At 41.1% G+C, this 21,729-nt stretch overlaps 1 protein-coding gene across 1 annotated transcript in view; it reads right to left on the bottom strand.

The window, feature by feature from the left end:
- Positions 1 to 21,729, bottom strand: part of FSTL4 (follistatin like 4) — a 644,321-nt gene that overhangs the window by 349,261 nt on the left and 273,331 nt on the right. The window contains exon 3 of the mRNA XM_007943751.1: positions 1,982 to 2,000. Coding sequence (XP_007941942.1) covers positions 1,982 to 2,000 — 19 coding nt within the window. The remainder of the gene's footprint in view (positions 1 to 1,981; positions 2,001 to 21,729) is intronic.

Below are 21,729 nucleotides of genomic sequence, written 5' to 3' on the forward strand. Positions count from 1 at the left end.
TGCGGGATCGGGCAGTGTTTCGTTCTGCTGTGCATGGGGTCGCTATGAGTCGGAAACGACTCGACGGTACTTAACAACAACAACAACAACAACATTTACTGAGTGCTTACTGTGTGAAGGATACTTTTTGGAAACATTTCATATGGAATAACTCATTTATGTACAAAATCTCTGGAAAGTACAGACATACATTGGAGATATTGAGAGGTCAGGTCCGGACCACCATAATAAAGCAAGTATCGCAATAAAGTGAGTCCCGTGAATTTTTTAGTTTCCCAGTGCATATAAAAGTTATATTTACACTATTATGTAGTCCCTTAAATGTGCAATAGAATTATGAAAATTTGAGATATTGTAAAAATTACCACAATGTGACACAGAGATATGAAGTGAGCACATGCTATTAGAAAATGCCTTGATGCAGGGTTGCTACAAAACTTCAGTTTGTAAAAATGCAGTATCTGTGAAGAACAGTAAAATGAGGTCTGCCTGTACCCAAGGATAAATACCAAACCCCTGTCAACAGGGTCAAATACTGACAAATCTACCTTGGCTGAGAGTTAACTTAGGTAACGATTTGATATAACAGAGGTTTTAAAAGTTATCCAATCACCTTTCTTTCTCATTGGTGCTTCACTATACCCCATATGAACCAGGAAAGTCAGGTTTCATTGTCTTTCTTTTTATAACAGATGAGAAAACTGAGGCTCAGACACACTGTGATTTGTCCAAGTTCATACAGTTCATGAAGGAGACAGAATTTGAACCAAGATGTTACAACTCTCTGGCCAAAAGTCACTCCATACATCACACTGCTTCTCTAAACATGTTGACTATTAGACAGAGGTTCTCTTCATTATGACATCTCTGCCTCCCTCAAGGTATCTACTGAGGATCAAACAATATCCTACAAAGGAAATAAATTTTGACTTTAAAATAGACATGTGCTGTATGAGAGATCCACAGCACCTAATTTCTGAGGTTCCTCTTTGTCAAACTCACCTCAGGGGCACCTAAGGTGTGAGGATTAAGAATCTGAGTTGTCATGAGAATTAAACAATGTGAGGCACATAGTGAGTGCTTGGGAAATGGTGGTAAATGTTATGGCTCATTGAGTAATTCACTCAGCAATTATTGAGCATCTGTGGTGTGTCATGTGCTATTCTAGGCACTAGGGATACACCAGTGAACAAAATAGACAGACATCTGCCCCCTGATCAATTTTATGACCAAAGTGGGTCACTATGAGTTGGAATTGACTTGATGGCAGTGAGTTTGGTTTTGGTTTGGTGTTAAGTGAAAACCTCTGTGAGATGGGCTGCTGGGTAGCCAGCTAGGTCCAGTCACTAGCTAAGTGATTTATTTTCACATGCCATCCTAGCATTTCACTTGATTCAAATTTATCCCACCATAACATGACAAATCAGGGACCTTAGGGAATTTTTAAAATAGTCAAAACCACAAACACTAAATCTGGCAACTTTTTGATTGGCTCTTGTACCTTGCTGTATGTGGTCATGGCTGAGTTCTTTTGAACAGTTCAAATGAATTGTTTACAAAGGTGCTTCTTGGGTACTATCTCATTAAGGTTGTTTGGCTTCAATATAGTACACAAAACATTGTTCTAGATCCTACTTTGGTGAGTAGTGACTGGGGTTTTAAAAGCTTGTGAGAGGCCATCTTAGATGCAACCATAGGTCTTACCTCATCTGGAGCAAAGAAGAGTGAAGAAAATCACATGGAAACAATTAGTCCAAAGGACTAATGGGCCATGAGAACCTCACCTGAGGCCAGAAGAACTAGATAGGGCCCAGCTACCAATGCCAACCACTTGGAAAGGGATCAAAATTGGAGATCCTGGATAAAGTGGGAGAAAATGTGGAAAAATCATTTAAAAAAGACCAGGCTTACTGGCCTGATCGAGACTGATGAAATGGCTGAGAGTACTGCTCCTAGTCACCCTTTGGGCCTTGAATTTGACTCATTCTCATGGCTTAACTCTCAGCCAAACAATAGACAGGTCTATGAGCTGAACTACACCAGGGAGGTGCACTTCTGAGAACAAACAACCATGGGGATCAGAAGGGCAGCATTTGAACAGGGAGAAAACTAGGGTGGCAGGAAAGCATAGGTAAGGACACAGAGGAGGAGGAAGCACAAGGAGGAAGTAGGAGGAGACCTGTTACATTGTAGGCATTGTAATCAGTGCCACAAAGCAAAATGTACATGAACTGTTGAATGTAAAACAAATCTGCTTTGTAAAATCTCACCCAAAACACAACACAAAGTTTAAAAAAGGGACAAGGGGGTGGGTTTCCTGGCTTGACCATGCTGTCTGCCTCTGACTCTTCAGTCTGTCATGAAGGGAAAGAGAAATCCTTGAAGTTGTGAAGCAAAGAAATATCTAAGCTGCTCTCTCTCTCAGTGAGCTAAAAGCCAGAGCTTGAAATCTTGAATGTTTAAAACTGGAGCTCATTGGAATTCACCAAAACCTGGATGAATTCCCCAGAGACCTGCAGAAGCCTAATAGTCCTATTTGTTCCAGAGCAGGGGATACCACACAAATTCATTCCACCTGCCTATTCACATTAGTGTCATTTTCTGGCTTGAGAGGTTAGACAGGACAGGGATTACTCACTTGCTGGCAATGGGTCGCTCACCCCAGGGCAAGGCACTTCTTTAATCCTGAAGGTTTTTCAGAGCACTTTATTCTCTGCATGTTGTTGGTCAGGTCATTTGCTATGATTGACCTTTTGCAGTTTTGATGAAAGATTTTCAGTTTAATTTTCTGATTCATTCATTCAGCAAGTGTTTATTGCCTACTACGGGGAATCCATAAGGAGCTCTAGTGGTGCACTGGTTAAAAGCATTTGGCTGGTAACCAAAAGCAGGCAGTTTGAACCCACCAGCCACTCTGTGTCAGAAAGATGAGGTAGTCTGCTTCTATAAAGATTTACAGCTTTGGAAAACCTATGGGACAGTTCTACTGTGTTTTGTAGGGTTGCTATGAGTCAGAACCAACTCAATGGCAGTGGGAAGTGGAATCCATTCCTGGTGCAAACATTCAGCTGCTAATCAAAAGGTTGGAGATTCAATCCAGAGGCACTTCAGGAAAAAGGCCTGGTGACCTTCTTCCAGAAGAAGCCACTGAGCACAGTCCCACTCTGACACACATGTGGTCACCATGAGTCAGAGGTGACTTGGTGGTAACTGGTTGGTTTGGTCTGAAGTGCCAAGCAAGGTTCTAAGTGCATAAAATGTGCTGTGATGGAGTTTATATTCCAGCAAGTAAGTTTAGACAATATGCAAACAAAGAAATCATTCACTCACTCACTGACTGCCCTTGAGTCAGATCCGACTCACAGTGACTCCTCCTTGGGTTTCCGAGGCAGTATCATTATGGAAGTAGATTGCCCAGCCTTCCTTCTGAGGGGGTGGCTGGTGGGTTTGAACTGCCAGCCTTCTGGTTAGCAGTCAAATGCCTTAGGCACTACTATGCTAGAGTGTTACACAGAGAATTAAAATTCAAGCAGTCCTCGACTTATGACATATATGAATTAATATGAACTGTACTTAAACAGTTAAACACTGTTTTAATTTTTTTGTACATTTTATCATTAGTAATATGTACTACAAAGAATGTTGCAGTGTGTAATTCACTGATGTTATCATTATCTATAAATTTATATGTAATGTTTCCAAGCCCGGAAGGACGGTTGGGCAATCTACTCCTGTAGTGATACTGTCTCAGAAACCCAAGGAGGGGTCGCTATGAGTCAGATCCGACTCGACAGCAGAAAGTTTGGTTTTTGGTTTGGTTTCCAAGCCCCAAAGACAAATAAAGATTGAACTTATAAAGATACTGATAATAAACGGCAATACTGATAATAAACAGCAATAATAATGAAAACCAAGAAAATGAAAGAGTTATTTGACATACATCTGAACCAACTTATGGCAGAGTCATCAGAACAGAACCCTGTGATAAGCCCAGGACTACCTGTATATTGATTCGACTGGTAAAGACAGGGTGGTTATCGATCAGGAAGGTGACCTGAATGTCACCTTTGTGTCTGAAAAGATGACATTTAAGCTGAAACCTGAGAAGGAGGCGGTGGCTATGCAAAGTGTGGGGGAAGCATCCAGACAGAGGGAGGAGCTAGTGCAGACCAAGATGGGGTGTGTTAGGGAGAAAAAGATGGGAGAAGCTGAAGCAGTGGAAGGGGAGGTGACCTGAGACGGCTCAGATGGGAGGCAGGTACCTCAGGGCCAGGGCAGGGAAAGAGGGTGATGGGAAAGCACTGGAGGTGGGGGAACTAAGCAGGAGATAAAATAATCTGAAAGTCTCTGGGTGGCCCAAATGGTTTGTACTTGACAACTAACTGAAAAGTTGGCAGTTACAACCCATCTACTGGCTCCAGAGAAGAAAGGCCTGGTGATCAACTTCTGTAAAGATTACAGCCAAGAAAATCCTACTGTAACACATGGTGTGGCCATGAGTTGGAATTGACTGGATGGGTTTGGTTTTTGGAATATAATCTAATTAATATTTAAAACACTTCATTCTGGCTACTATTATAATATGACAGAAGGGGAGAGGAGACCAATAGGAGGCTTCTGATTTTGTCAAGGTGAAAGTGATGGGGGCTTGGACTGAGGGATAGTAGTGGGGATGGAGAGATATAGATATGACTCAGGGTATACTTTGGAAGTAGAGTTGATAAGACTTTGCTGGTGGATTAGATGTGGAGATATGGGGAAGCTTATAAGATAAATAGAAAGTTTTTTTAGAGAGAATAACTCAACATTTTGGTATTTTTTACCCCAGCCTTTTTTCAGAGCTCTGGTAGCATAGTGGCTAAGGCACTTGACTGCTCACCAGATGGCTGGCGGTTCAAACCCATCAGCCATTCCTCGGAAGGAAGGTTGGGCAATCCTACTTCTGTAGTGATACTGCCTCGGAAACCCAAGGAGGGGTTGCTATGAGTCAGGGCTGACTCGATGGCACATAACAACAACAACAAACATACATATGTATTTTCACAAAATTGGAATCTGGCTGTAGTTTTATATCATGCTTTTAAATTTACCATTCTTTTGTGAATACTTCCAAAAGTCATAATTTTTAATGGCTGCATAATCTACCATCATATACGGCATATCATAATTTCTTTAACCAATCACTGCTTGACATTTGGTCTGCTTCCAATATTTCTGCTATTATAAGCAAGGTTACAGTAAACAGCCCCGTACATAAATCTTTAGGTGATCTCTGATTTTTATCTTTGTGATAAATTGTGTGAAGTGGAATTATTGAATCAAAGGCATTTTAAAAAATAGACTTGATAGATGGTTGCTGTTTTTAGGTGCTGTCAAGTTGGTTCTGACTCATAGCGACCTTATACATAACAGAACAAAACACGGCCCAATCCTGCATCATCCTTACAATTTTTGCTATGCTTGAGCCCATTTTTGCAGCCACTGTCAATCCATCTTCCTCTTTTTCACTGACCCTCTACTTTACCAAGCATGATATCCTTCTCCAGAGACTAGTCCTTCCTGACAACATGCCCAAAGTACTAGAGGTGAAGTCTTGCCATCCTTGCTTCTAAGGAGCATTCTGGCTATAACTCATCCAAGACAGATTTGTTTTTCTTCTGGCAGTCCATGATGTATTCAATGCCAACACCACAATTCAAATGCATCAATTTTTCTTTCGTCTTCTTTATTCATTGTCCAGCTGTTACAAGCATATGAGGCAACTGAAAATACCACAGCTCAGGTCAGGTGCACATTAGTCTTCAAAGTGACATCTCCACACTTTAATACTTCAAAAAGAGGGTTTTTGCAGCAGATTTGCCTAATGCAATATGCCATTTGATTTCTTCCTTTAATGGGCATTGATTGTGGATCCAAGTAAAATGAAATCCATGACAACGTCAATCGTTTCTCTATATCGTGATGTTGCTTTTTGGTCCTGCTTTGAGGATTTTGTTTTCTTTCTGTTGAGGAGTAATCCATACTGAAGGTTGTGTTGTTGTTGTTAGGTGTTGTGGAGTCGGCTCCAACTCTTAGCAACCCTAGGTACAAACAGAACAAAACACCACCTGATCCTGTTCCATCCTCACAATCCCTGCCATGCTTGAGCTCACTGTTATAGCCACAGTGTCAGTCCATCTCATTGAGGGTCTTCCTTTTTTTGCTGACCCTCTACTTTACCAAACATGATATCCATCTCCAGGGACTGGTCCCTCTGACCACATGAGCAAAGTAGATGAGAAGAAGTCTGGTCATTCTTGGTTCTAAGGAACATTCTGATTGCACTTCTTCCAGGACAGACTGGTTCATTCTTCTGGCAGTCCATGGTAATTTCATCTTTGATATTCATCAGTAAGTGTTTTAAATCCTCTTGACTTTCAGTAAGCCAGGCTGCGTCATCTGCATATGGTAATTGTTAGTTAATGAGTCTCCCTCCCTTGATGCTGCATTCTTCTTCAGTTTCTTGGATTATTTGCTCAGAATACAGATTGAATAAGTATGGTGAAAGGATACAACCTTGGCACACACCTTTCCTGATTTTAAACCATGCAGTATTCCCTTGTTCTATTCAAATGATAGCCTCTTCATCTATGTACAGGCTCCCTATGAGCACAATTAAGTGTTCAGGAATTCCCATTCTTTGCAATGTTATCCATAATTTGTTATGATCCACAGAGTCAAAAATGCTTTTGGATAGTCAATAAAACACAGGTAAACATCTTTCTGATATTCTTTGCTTTCAGCCAAGATCCATCTGACATCAGCAATGATATTCCTGTTCCCATGTCCTCTTCTGAATCTGGCTTGAATTTCTGGCTGTTCCCTGTTGACATAGTGATGCAAACATTTTTGAATTATCTTCACCAAAATTTTACTAGCATATGATATTAATGACATGGCTTGATAATTTTCATATTTTTTTGGGTCACTTTTCTTTGGGATGCATCAAATAGTAATCTCTTTCAGTTAGTTGGCTGGGTAATTTTCTTCCAAATTTGTTGGCATAGACAAATGAACACTTCCAGGATTCATTTGTTGAAATGGATCCATTTGTTGAAACATCTCAATGGGCATTCTGTCAATGCCTGGAGCCTTGTTTTTACCCAATTCCATCAGTGCAGCTTAGACTTCTTCCTTCAATACTATCGGTTCTTGATCATAACCTATCTCCTGAAATGGTTGAATGTTGACCAACTCTTTTCGGTATAGTGATCCTGTCTTCCTACCATCTTCCTTTAATTCTTCCTGTGTTGTTCAATATTTTGCCCATAGAATCTTTCAATATTGCAACTCTAGGCTTGGACATTTTTGTCCACTTCTTTCAGCTTGAGAAATGCCGAATTTCTTCCCTTTTGGTTTTCTAACTCCAGGTCTTTGCACATTTCATTATAATAATTGACTTTGTCTTCTCAAGCTGCTCTTTGAAATCTGTTCAGCTCTTCTATCTTGTCATTTCTTCCATTTGCTTTAGCTACTCTCTATTCAAGAGCAAGTTTCAGAGTCACTTCTGACTTCCATTTTGGTCTATCCTTCCTTTCCTGTCATTTTAATGACTTTTGCTTTTTCCATGTATGACGGTCTTGATGTCATCTTACAATTTGTCTGGTGTTCAGTCATTGGTGTTCAAAGCATCAAATCTATTCTTGATATGGACTCAAAATTCAGGTGGGATATAATCAAGGTCATATTTTGGTTCTTGTGGATTTATTTTAATTTTCTTCAGCTTCAACTTGAACTTGCATATAAGGAATGGATGGCCAGTTCCACAGTCAGCCACTAGCCTTGTTCTGGCTGATAATATTGAACTTCTCCATCACCACTCTCCACAGATATAGTCAAATTGATTCTTGTATATTCCATCTGGTGAGGTCTATGTAGATAGTCATCATTTATGTTGTTGAAAAAAGATATTTCTAATTAATAAGTCATTGGTCTTGCAAAATTCTATCATACAATCCAAGGCCACATTTTCTAACTGCCAACGCTTCTTGTTTCCAGCCTTCACATTCCAATCACCAGTAATTATCAATGCATCTTGACTGCACATTTGATCAATTTCAAACTGCAGAAGTTGGTAGAACTCTTCAATTTCTTCATTGTTGGTTTTAGTGGTTGGTGCATAAATAACAATAGTAGTGGTAACCTACACTTCCTTGTAGGTGTGTGGATATTGTCCTTTCACTGAGAGCATTGTACTTTAGGATAGATCTTGACATGTTCTTATTGACAATGAATGCAATGCCATTCCTCTTCAGTTTGTTATTCCCAGTGTCATGGTTCTCCAGTGCTGCTATAACAGACATACCACAAGTGGAAAGCTTAATAAATAGGAATCTATTCTCTTATAGTTTAGGAGTCTAAAAGTCCAAGTTCAAAGTGGCAGCTCTAGGGGCTGGGTGAAGGCCTCTGGACCTTGGGCTTCATATCTGTCTCCTGTTCCAGGCCCATTGGAACTGGAGGTTTTTCTGACTCATGCAGCTGCTGGCTGCTGAGGCTGACAAACCCAAGATTTACAAGTAAAATGGCATAGTCCCAAGATTACCAGACAACATGGCATGCCACTAGTTCAAGTCCAGAAATGATCCCAAGATCAGCAGGCAACACAGCAGGCCACTGAGATGAAGACTAGGTCAAATGCAGGATCCAGATATGTCCAAGGATAGAGACCTTCCCCGAAGCTTCTCCTTATATACTAGAAGCAGGCCAAAAGCAGCTACTTACCTGCTCACAGCAGATTCCACCATGGAGGTGATTATAATCTCATCATGCATCCAGCTGCCCGGCCATTCACAACCATAGCCCAGCCAAGTTGACATACAACTTCAACTACCACATCTGGCATAGTAGAGCATATGACTGTCTGGTGCAAAACCGTCAATACTAGTCAATTAGAGCTCACTAATGCCTAGGATATCAATCTTTATGCATTCCATTTAAATCTCCACAACTTCTAGTTTTCTTAGATTCATGTTTTGTACATTCCTCATTCCAATTAGTAATGAATGCTTGCAGCTCTTCCTTCTCATTTTGAGTCATGCTACATCAGCAAACAAAGGTCCCAAAAGTTTTACTCTATCCACATCATTAAGTTGACTCTACTTTGAGGAGGTAACTCTTCCCCAGTTGTATTTTGAGTACCTTCCAACCTGAGGGACTCATCTTTTGGCACTATGTCAGACAATGTTCTACTGCTATTCATAAATTCTTCAGTGGCCAGCTTTTTCAGAAGGAGACTGTCACATCTTTTTAGTCTGTCTTATTCTGGAAGCTCCATTGAAACCTGTCTACCATGGGTAACCCTGATGGTGTTTGAAATACCAGCGGCATAGCTTCCAGCATCACAGTAACACATAAGCCACCACAGTATAACAAATTGACAGATAAACCAAACCAAATCAACTGCTGTTGAGTTGATCCCAAGTCATAATGATACTACAGGGCACAGTAGAACTGCCCCATAGGGTTTCCAAGGCTATAAATCTTTATAGAAGTATACTGCCTCATCTTTCTCCCATGGAACAGTTTGTGGGTTTGAGCCACTGACCCTTTGGTTAGCAGCCAAAGGCTCTCTAACCACTGCACCACCAGAGCTTCCGTTGACAGATAGATCAGTACCGCAAATTACTGGCCAGACAGATAGCAACATTTTATATTCAGATTGGGTATATTTGAGAGTTCCCATTTCACTCTACCCTTGTTAAAACTGAATTTATAACTAAAAATCGTCTGTTCCACAGCCAAAAAGCTATTGTTACTGTTTGAATTTGACTTATTTTATTAATGAGGTTAAGTGTCTTTCTAATATTTATGGACTCTGCATATTTGTATTTTAGGTGGATGAAGGTGAGTATGAGTGTGTGTGTGTGTTCTCTCTGTTCATGCCCTTTACCAACTTTTCTATTTCAATGGTTATCAATTTTATTGATTAGTAAGAGCTCTTTAAATAGTAGTTCATTCCTAAGACAAACAATTTCTTTTTCTCAGTTTTTCATTTGGTTTATGATGTTTTGAAATTTAAGGATTTTATGCCATCAAATATATCAACCATTTCCCTAAAAAAGCTTTTCTTTTTTGTTGGGTTTAGAAGAGCCTCATTTACCTGGATCAAAATGTATAAACATCTACCCATATTTATTTGAGATCTTTCATGGTTTTATGTATTTTATTTAACTTTTTAAGCCACTATCTCCCGAGTGGTTTCTACAAAACATGGGATGTCAGTCACATGAAATATTCTGTGGTCAAATAACTCTGGTAATAGTATGTACTAATTAATGTTCCCTCTTGAAAGGTGTAATGCATGCACAGTAGAGCAACATTTTTGAAAAGTCATGCAATAAAGAAATCTGCTTCACTCAGCTTAACATAGTGTATGTCAGATTTATTTGGCCCTAGAATTTTTTCCTGTTATGATTATTAATGTCCTTATAAGAGTGTTGTGGGACAAGCACTTTAGAAGAGCCATTTTATCCCACTAGAATCATGTAGTGATCCCACCATTTTAAAACAAATACTAAATCATTTCTTCTAGCACCATTTGAAAATAATCTATCCCTTTCTCACAGCTTTGAAATAATGTCTTTATATTAGTACTATGTGTTCTAAAGTTTGTTTCTGGCATTTTTGTTGAGTTCCATTGGTATGTTAAAGCCTCATGTTGTTACAATTGTACCTTTATTTTTCTTTCTATTCTTAACAATAATCGCTGGTGTGTTATTTGGTACATAAAGCAACACGATCACTCTATCTTCTTTATGGACTTCATTACCATAAAATGACCTCCCTCTGTTTCATTTAATGTTTTTACCTTGAATTTGACTTCCCTTTAAAATTGCTACCTTTCCCTTCTTATTTGTGGGTCTGACTAATAGGTCTTTGTCTACCCTTTTCCCTTTAACTGCTTTATGTTATTTGGTTTTAAGTGCATGTCTTTACATTCTCTCATTCGTCAAAAATTCATTGAGTACTTCTTCCTACATGCCAAGTATTAGGCACTGGAAATACAATGGTGGTTATAAAGCGAATATTATGCTTAACCTCTGTTCCAGTTATCTGGTGCTGCTATAACAGAAATGCCACAAATGGGTGGGTTTTTCTTTTTTTTTTTTAATTTTTATTCTGATTTGGGTCAAAGTTTACAGAGCAAATTCATCTTCCATACAACAGTTCACATACACTTTGTCTCATGACACTGACTATAATCTCCCACAATGCAACAGATTTCCTCTCACTTCCTTCCCACACCCACCTCCTCCCTGTGTCCTTCCCTCCCATGCACTCCTGCCCCCTGCACTGTCTCCCTATGCATACACAACCCTTCTACTCTCCCATGGTTGATCTCTCCAAGGAGTGAGTCTACCTAATATAAATGTTTGGCTCATATGCCTGTCTTCTGTTTGCCTAGAAGCCTCAAGAGTGGGTTCACTTCCAGACCTGAAGGGCAGCTAGTAGCATAGTCTCAGGGGTTCCACCAGGCTCTATCAGACCAGCACATCTGGTCTGATTTTTTTTTTTTTTTAATTGATTTTAAGTTTTGTTCCACATTGTTCTCCCGCTTTATCCAGGATCTCCTAAATAGATCCCCTCTGAGTGGTTGTTGATAGTGGTAGCCAGGTACCATCTAGTTCTTTTTTTATGATTTTTTTAAAAATGATTTTGAGTTTTGTTCCACATGGCTCTCCTGCTCTATCTAGGGTCTCCTACATAGATCACCCTCCGAGTGGTTGACAGTGTAGCCGGGCACCATCTAGTTCCTCTGGTCTCATAGTTATATAGGCTGAGGACTGCATGGTGTATCAGTCCCTTCGACTAATTGTTTCCATGCATCTTTGGTTTTCTCCATTCTTCTTTGCTGTGGACAAGGAGAGACCCATCATTGCATCTAGATGCCTGCTTGCAAGCTTTTAAGATCCCAGTCACAACTCACCAAAGTAGGATGTGGAACAATGTTTTTGTGTAGTATGTTATGCCATTTGAGCTTGATGTCCCCTGAGACCATGTTTCCGAGCCCCCAGGTCCAACTACTTGCTCCCTCAGGGTAGCTGGCTGTGACCAAGAAGTGACTACAACCTTGTCCCTTGTCAGCTCTACTATATACCTAAAAATTCTTATAGAACATACAAATACACTTGTAGAAACATTTTCTGCCAACCCCTATACATGATCATGGGCATACTGCCCCCTGCATAGACATATATAATTGTTCAGCCTGTCCATCCATCAATCCACCCATAGATCAATATTTGCCATCACTGACAATGCAGTACAAAAGGGTTCATCTTTGTTGTCTGTACCTCCCATGCATCTCTTTCTGTCTTCTTCTTCCTCAATGCCACTGTGTTGATCACTCACATTTGGTACATTGCTTTTCCCTTCATCTAAATCAATACTTATCTTTACCTATCTAGCAGCATTCCCTCCCCTCCTCTGCCACCCCTGGTAACCAAGAAAGAAAATTTCCTTCACAAATTGGTGGTTTTAATAAACATAAATTTATTTTCTCATAGTTTAGGAGGCTAGAAGTCCATATTCAGAGCACCAGCTCCAGGGGAAGCCTTTCTTTCTCTCCAGTTCTGATGGACAGGGCTTATCTCCTTTCAACATCTGTGGGTTCTGTGTCCCTTGGAGATTTCCATCTATTTGGGCATCAGTCTTCCCCTAGATTCTCAGAGCAGATCCTGGGTCTAAAAGATGCACTCCATTCCTAGCTCTTCTGTTTGGTGATAATCATGTCCCTCTGCTCTGCTCACTTTCCTCTCCTTTTATTTTATATAAAAGGTGATGCAGATCAACCCCAGAAGAATTCCCCTCATATTGGGATCAGGACTGTAACCTGTGTTTTGGTTACTTTGTGCTACTCTAACAGAAAATACCACAAATGGGAGGTTTTAACAAACAGGAGTTTATTCTTTTACAGTTTTGGAGGCTGGATGTCTGAGTTCAAAATGCCAACTGGGTGAAAATCCCTCGAACTTGGGCTTCAGCTCTGCCTCTTGCTCCTGGCCCACTGGAGCTAGAGGTTTCTCTTCACTCAGGCAGCTGCTGGCTGCTGAGACTAAGGCTGACAAATAACAGGCATAATCCCAATATTAACCAAGGTCGACAAATAAAAGGCATAGTCCTAATACTACCAAACAACATGGTAGACTACTAGTTTAAGAGACAGTCTGAAGATTGGCAAGAAACATGGCAGATTGCTAAGTGAAGACTTGCCTACATGCAGAGTTCAAGTGTGCTAAAGGCTCAGAGACTTTTCTCAACGCTTCTCCTTATATGCTGGAAACAGATCACATCCCTAAGGCAACTACTGAGCTACTCCAGTAGATTCCACCATGGACTTGATTACCAGTTTCATCACTGGGAATAACTATATCCAGCTGGCCAACCACTCAAAACTAGGCCCAGCCAAGTTGACACATAACCTTAACTACCACAACCTGATTAAGGGTCTTGCATCTTACCCTAATCCCCTTAAAACTGACTGACTGATTACATCAGCTTAGATCATGGAGGATGATTATATCATAACTGCCAAATTACATCATTATTAAACTGCCAAACTTCTGAGAATCATGGCCCAGCCATGTTGACACATTTTTGGGGGACTCAATTTAATCCATGGCACCTTTATAGAAATCAAAGTGCAGTATAGAAGATAGATCTTAGTCCCTAAACATAACATAACATAAACATATGGAAAACTACCATGGTGGTATATATATTTATGGTATATGGCATTATGAGATACCAAGTGATACAAAAGCTTATTATGGGATGACCCCATTTAGTCTGGGGGAGTATTCAGGAAAGACTTTTTTAAAGAAGGGACACTTAAGCTCAGTTCTGAAAAATGTGTTGGTTAATCAGATTGGGGGTGATACTGGGAGCATTCCAGATGGAGAACGAATGTATGGCAGGAAGGAACTTTTTGCCATCCAGTGGGGCTAGGCAGAAAGAACCAGGAGAACATGATGTGAATCAGTGGGTTCAGACCAAGTAGCCTTTTTTAGATCCCACTGAGGATTTGAAGCTTTATTCTAGAGGCAACAGGAAGTCACTAAAGAACTTGAGGTTCAAGATTTACAATTAGTGGTGTGCTGGAGACAGTTGTTCACCAGAGCAGATTTTGCAGATCTCTTTCCAACTCTGGGTTCAGTGACATCACTGAATAATGATAAGATATAATAATGATAAGCTGAAATAGCCCATGGTGGTAGTATTTACATAGTGGAAATTGGCAAACAGTACAAATCTATGCTTTCCTGCCCCCTGCAGAGCTGAGTTTTTGAACATTTACTAGCCCACCACTGATAAACATAATCTCTGATTACATTTTGAAAAGAAATTACTTTCACTTCTGGGTGGAAAACAAATTCCAGGGGAGCAAGAGGAGATGCAGGGAAACTAGTTATGAAGTGATGATAGTTTGGTTGAGAGACAACGGTATCCTGAATTAGAATAGTTGTAGTGGAGATGGAGAGCAGTGGATGGATTTGAAGCACATATAGATGTAGAGCCAACAAGGTTTGCTGATCAGTTGGATTGACTAACTACAGGAAAAAGAAATGACAAAACGGGCTCCTAGATATTTGTTTCATGCAACTGGATAGATGGTGGTACCATTTATTGAGATATAAACACTGATTGAAGAATTATATATTTGTCTGTTTTGTTTTTGTTTTTTGGCAGGGGGATGGTTAGGGGAAAAAACCTTGAGCTTAGATTAGGACATTATGAGTTTGAGTTGCCTTTGAGTAGTACTAAGTAGGAGGTTGAACTTACGGTCCTGGAAATCAGAGCAGAGGTATGAGTCAGAGCTACAAGTGTGAGAGTCAAGCACTTGGGTGGTAGCTGAAACTTTGGGCGTGGGTGAGGTCATTTAAGAAGAGACTACAGAATGAGAAGAGAAGATGGTATAATGTTGACTCTTAGATCCCTGAGGAACAAACTTTTAAGAGCCAACATTTAATGCAAACAGTATACAGTGTGGACAATGAATAAGGAAGACTGAAGAAGAGTTGATGTCTTTGAATTGTGGTGTTGGCGAATAATACTGAAAATACAAAAGGACTGCCAGAAGAACGAACAAATCTGTCCTGGAAGAAGTTCAGCTGGAATGCTCCTTGGAAATGAGAATGGCCAGATTTCATCTCATCAACTTGGTTATGTTGCCAGAAGGGACCAGTCCCAGAAGGATATCATGCTTGGTAAAGTAGAGGGTCAGCAGAAAGAGGGGAAGACCTTCAACAAGATGGACTGACACCATGGCTGCAATAATGGGTTCAAGCATAGCAAGGATTGTGAGGTTGGCGCAGGACAAAGCAGTGTTTCATTCATTTTGTTGTACATAGGGTCACTATGAATCAGAGCTAACTAGACAACACCTAACAAGAACAACAACAGTATACAGTCAGGTTATGTTTCTAAAAACAATTTGGGAGTCTTTGCCTTTTCACTGAGGTGTTGTTCTTTTAACTCCTCCTCCCCATTATTTCTGTTATTAATGTTTCCTTATTGTGTCCTTTTCTATGTATGCATGTATGTACCTATGTATGTCTTCAGCTCCATGGGCCAGTTTTTTTTTTTTTCCTTTTTTAAAAGTGGTTTGCGATGCATCGTTAATGATTTATAATAAGTAACTCTGGGAGCTCTGGTAGCATAGTGGCTAAGGCACTTGACTGCTAACCAGAAGGCTGGCGGTTCAAATCCACCAGCCACTCCTCGGAAGGAAGATGGGGCAATCTACTTCCGTAGTGATTCTGCCTCGGAAACCCAAGGAGAGGTCACTATGAGTAGAGTCCGACTCGATGGCACATAACAACAACAACAACAATAAATAACTCTAGTCATACATACTTAATTCTATGGTTTGAAATCTCATGACTCTTTCTTTAATAACACAATTTATTTTCCTGAGTTATTTTGATTCATTTATCATTTGGGTGCAATATGACTTAGAGTACATACTTTTTATAAGAAAAGGCAGGAAGGCAGCATATATCAGGTGTGAACCCTTGAACAGCTGAGAATGTCTTCCTCTTGCCTTTGACAGGAACAACATCTAGGCAGGATACAAAATTCTTCACTCATAACCTTTTACCTCAAAACTTTCCAACCACTGCTCCATTATCTTCTGGCATTGAATGCCTGCAGACAAAAAGCCATGAATTTGCTGTTTCTTCCAAGATGTCAGTAGGGTTTTTGTGTGAGTATTTCAGGATGAATCTATGGAGTGGGTAGTATTGATTGGGAGAATACATAGTATTTGTTGAAGGAAATGTATTAGGGATTGCTAGTAGAAAAGAATACATGAAGTCCATGAATTCCAGGATACATGTCCAGGTCACTAAGATGTTGTAGAGAAATTGACACATGGGCAGGGGAGGAGGTAGTTCTGGTGAAAACTGCAGAAGCTTTACATTCATAAAATCTCAAAGTGGGATAAGTGAAGAACACGGTGGGAGTTGACTAAGTAAAGGTTTCAGTGAAGGCTGAAATGTAAATACATCATCCTGATTGCCCTAGCAATGGGGCTCCCACCTCATGGTAATTACATTATAATGATGGAAAACCACATGCAAATAAAAATAATTATATCTAGCAGATGAACAGAACTGATCTAGATAGATCCACCTTAGGGGAAGGTCTGACCAGGAATTAGGAAGTGTTCCAGCTGCAGGCAAAAAATGAGGTTACATTATTATAGAAAAGGGGCAAGGTAAGCTCTAAAATCCCACACACCAGTTATTTCTCCTGTCCCCTTTGGTGGAAGTCAGTGTTGATAATAAATCATGTTCTCATGAAGCAACATTGTCTTTCTTACTCAAATCATTGGCAACACTGCCTAGAAGGAAATTTGGACAAGGAAATGGCAAAGCTCAATCCCTGCTGGCCTGGGATCAGAGGTCTGGGACTGGAGTGATGCTGATGCTGGGCCTCTTCTCCCAGCACTCGCTGACCTTCAGGGAGCTAGAGGTGGGTGAGATGATGGGAGAAAACAAGAGTGTCCAGATCCCTATTTCTTACTATTTTTTCTAGAGCTCTGTAGGCTCTTTGAATATATTACCTTTGAATTTAAATAAGACATTCTTTTTAGAAGCCTTTTGACAAGATGAAGACCAGCTCTGCCAATACTGGGTTACTCCTGGGGTCTTAAGTTTCTACTTTAACTCCATCCAACAGCAATTTCAGGCCTCTGGGTAAGCCTGGAGAATGATATCACATTTAAAATTTTTTCATCCAGTTGTTGTCAGGTTGGAGGTTGAATGTCCTTTTCACCACCAAAAATAAATACTTCAGGATTACTTGGCTAATTGAAAAGTTAGTGTGAACAGAACACCTCTTTTCATCTTTCCTATTTCTGGAATCTTTAGGCATGAGTGAATTCACTGAACACCTTGGGAGAGTCCCTTCACTCTTGAGACTCCACTTTCCTTGCCTCTAAAGGAAGGACTGAGAATGAGAAGCATTCTAAGCCTTCGCACCAACGCCAATGCCAACACCAACACTGCAAAGATACTGTCACTGTGCAAAGCTGATTTGTGCCTGGTGGTTTTCAAGGCCTGCAGACACACTGGTGGAGCAGGCCGTGCCATGTGCAAGGCTCTGCTTAAGGGGGACAGAGCAAAGGTTTTCAGGTGCTCAATCCATCCACTCACCCCCAAGCCTGGCACCATCAGTATTAGAAATTCCTGCATTAGAAATTTACTGCCAGGGGACAGATAACCTGGAAGGTTAGATGTTGATCTACTTATTAGCTCTAAGTATGGATTGCTTTTTCAGTCACTCTATGGACCATTGGATCCCTGGGTAGCAAAAATGGTTTTTGTTTGCCCATTAAGCTAGAGGCTGGTGGTTCAAACCCATCCAGTGGCACCATGGAAGACAGGCCTGTCAATCTGCTTCCATAAAGATCATAGCCAAGACACTTTCAGAGCAGTTCTGCTCTGTAACAAAGGAGGTCACTAACCATGAATTGGAATCAACTTGACAGCAATGGGTTTGGTTTTTTGGTTTTATGAACTAGCTGGAAATAACTCTGGAAATGGGGTACATGATGGGAGTTGGGGAGAAGGTAATGGAAGAGCAATCTTGATATACAGGCCCTGGTCATGGAAGGAAAACAAGCCCAGCTGGGATGGCACCAGAGGAGACAGCTCTGGATACCTGGGGTCAGTAACCTAGTGGCTATCCCCTAGAAGTGAATGCTTAGGGATTGATGTGGGACAAGGGCATGGAGGTGTTGTTGTTAGGTGCCATCAAATTAGCTCTGACTCATAGTGACCCCATGTACAACAGAATGAAACACTGCTCAGTCCTGTGCCATCTTCACAATTGTTGCCATGGTTGAGCCCATCACTGTAGCCACTGTGTCAATCTATCTCATTGTGGGTCTCCTCCTTTTTCACTGACCCTCTACTTTACCAAACATGCTACCTTCTCCAGGGACTGGTCACTTTTGACAACATGACCGAAGGACGAGAGACTAATTCTGGCCATTCTAGCTTCTAAGGAGTATTCCAGCTGTACCTCCTCCAAGACAGATCTGTTTTTTCTTCTAGCAGTTCATGGTATGTTAAGAATTCTTCGACACCACCAGAATTCAAATGCAACAATTCTGTGGTCTTCCCTCACAGAGGTGATGGGGCACAAAAACAAGATCCATCCATTTGAGTGGCTGTAGTTCCTGTAACAGGAGCTCTGGTAGCATAGTGGTAAGACACTTGCCTGCTAACCAGACGGCTGGCGGTTCAAACCCACCAGCCACTCCTCGGAAGGAAGGTTGGGCAATCCTACTTCCGTAGAGATACTGCCTCGGAAACCCAAGGAGGGGTCGCTATGAGTCGGGGCCGACTCGACGGCACATAACAACAACAACAACAGTTCCTGTAACATGACTCACCAGGCCTATTTGGGGAATGGGTTTGGACTCAAAGGCACTTGCTTGTGGTGAGGATCAATATCTGCCTGCTTCATTCAGCTCCAGTCTCATCCTCTCTGAGTCCCAGGCCCAGGAACAGTCCTAATTAACTTACCTGCAGTGGTCTGGGCTGCACTGAGCCCTTCCATCTGTCCTGTTTTCAAAGCTGCTTACAGCAATGCCAGGCTTAATCAGACACTGACGTCATATAGGAAGCAATTGGTGCTGGCACCAGCTCATTGCCTCCAGAGCACAGGAGACCCAGGGTGGATGTGCCAAGAATCAGTCATTTTGTCCCAAGGGGCTGAGGTACTTTCATGGAGTACAGTAACAGGGCAGTAGTTTGGCTCCTGCCACCTGCAGGACACAACCTCTGAAAGGTCTGGGAAGGGCCAGGAAGAGAGAAGAGAAGTCAGAGCAAACTGAAAAGAGTCCAAGCAAGACATACCACAGAAAGGCATTTCAGGCATGTCCTCAGAACCACAGCCCAGCTCCACTCATCATCTAGCCCCACCACAGCACCTCATAGAGGAGGAAGCATCCACGAAGTGGTTATTTATGCCGTTAACCACTCCTTTTCAGTGCCAGGGTCTGTGCAGCAGCACAGAGCCTGCCTCAGGGTAACCATTGCCCTTCTTGGTTTGGTTCCCCCAGAAGCAGACGCTGAGACAAGAATTTGAGTGCAAGTAGTTTTCTGGGGGGAGGTACTCCCAGGAAGCACTGCTGGGGAATGGGAAAATGAAACAAGTGAGAGAAAGAATCCAATACGTGTACGTCAATGAGCAGGTTATGGCTGTGGGCAACTAGGACTCAAACTTCTAGGCTCCTCTGGGAGATAAGGTAGAACACACCTCTGAGTTGCCCCAGCCTAAGGAGGGCTGAGGACTCGCCCAACAATTCCTATTCATCACTAGTTGAAGACAGCTCCTGAGACATTAACTCCCTAGCATTTCCAATCCTCTCTGTGGCCAAAGAAAGCTCCCAGACAGAGAAGAGATGTATGTAAGCAACTTTGGATATTCACAGAACAGTGAGAGCCAGGGGCTAAAGGCAGGCACTGTTGGCATCTGCTATCTTGGTTTAGTGAAATGCTTGGTGAAGATATGCCATTTCAGATGGATGGTACATACATCTGGGCTGATGGGGACAGAGACCTCTCTGCCACACAGAACCTAGGGGAGTCACCTCATTCTGGATTTGAGTTGCTACAAAATGCTGCAGACATACATTTAGAGGCAGGGCCAGTAATGGTAGCAGGGCACCATCCAGGAGGAAGGAGGAGGCCTCCCATGCCAGAGCCTCATCTAATCCTCAGAAGTGGCAATCACTTTCCAGGGGCTAATTGGCTAAGGAAAGCTATATGTCCACACCACAGGGTAACAACATCCTAGCTATCTTCCTCCCTCTCTTTGGTTACTGGAAGACACAAGATTTCAAATTGATAGCATAGGCATCCTTTTCAGCTTTTCAGCGACCAATAATTCCTCTTTGTTGCTAATTGTGTGGTTGTGATGTCTCACCATTAAGTCATTAGAATGAAAGAAGATAAATAGATTTATGCTAGCATGAAGTCAGATCCATTTTTATTGACTCTCTTCTTTTGTAGCTTTTCTTGAGAGATGTTATGTTGATGCTTTTTATCTACTTCTATTCATCAAGATTAGGGGAAAAAGTCCTTGTATATTTTTGACTAGCATCAATAAAAGCATCTCTGGCAAAACCAATAAAATACTGCATGGGTGTCACTTATTTATTTATTAAAAAACTCAAAAGCCAAAAAACCTCTCATGGAATGGTATATCATCTTGAACCCTATTGGAAATGAGAAGAAAAAACAGAGAGGAAACAAAGAAATTTTCCTCTGTGATAAAACAGACATTCTCAGCCCTCACCCAGCAAAGTCATCTACTAAAACCCTCACACAGTCAAAGGGTCCCAGAATTTCACATCCCCTTTCTCTTCACTCAAATGGGCTCAATTAAGCTTTCACAGTGTTATGGGGTGACTTGTGTCCCCCAAAAGATACACTCAACTCCTAACCCTTGCTACGTACATATGAATGAAACCTTGTTTGGAAAGACTCTTTGCAGATGTCATTGGTTAATGTGAGGTCATAGTGGATCATGGTCATACTGGAGTATGGAGTATGACTGGTGTCCATATAAAAAAAGAAGAGATACAGGCAGATGCAGTGGGAAAATGGTCATATGAAGATGAAGGCAGAGATTGGCCATACGCTGCTACCAGCCAAGAAGCTATGAGAGACAAGGAAAGATCTTCTCCTAGAGCCTTTGGAGAGAGTATGCTCTGATGACATCTTGATTTCAGAGTCTAGCCTCCAGAACTGTGAGAGAATAAATTTCTGTTATTTTAAGCCACCTAGTTTGTGGTAATTTGTTACACAGCCCCAGGAAACTAATACATACTGTAACTGAGACAAAACTACTCATTAAATCTGCATTATACAATTGACCCAACATCATCAATATCTCCAGACTATACACTATTTCATTTCTTGCCATATATGATTGTACACATAGTATCTTCTTTGAAGCAAAACAGGTATCCTGTGTATGTTATTAAATGAGGATAAAAACACATTAAGTCAAATCTGGGGATTTTTTAAAGAAGATTTTTGAAGATTCTGTTTATCATAATTTGTTGTTTCTAAATACACCTGCAGAAATATCATTCTTGTTCCATATGGACCACCTTTATTTGCACCTATCCTCAACCTCCTTTGCAACATGTCTTCTGCATAACACCTTGTG

This window comes from Orycteropus afer, unplaced genomic scaffold, assembly GCF_000298275.1.
Source record: "Orycteropus afer afer isolate SDZICR_OR568_19922 unplaced genomic scaffold, OryAfe1.0 scaffold00112, whole genome shotgun sequence".
Taxonomy (NCBI): domain Eukaryota; kingdom Metazoa; phylum Chordata; class Mammalia; order Tubulidentata; family Orycteropodidae; genus Orycteropus; species Orycteropus afer.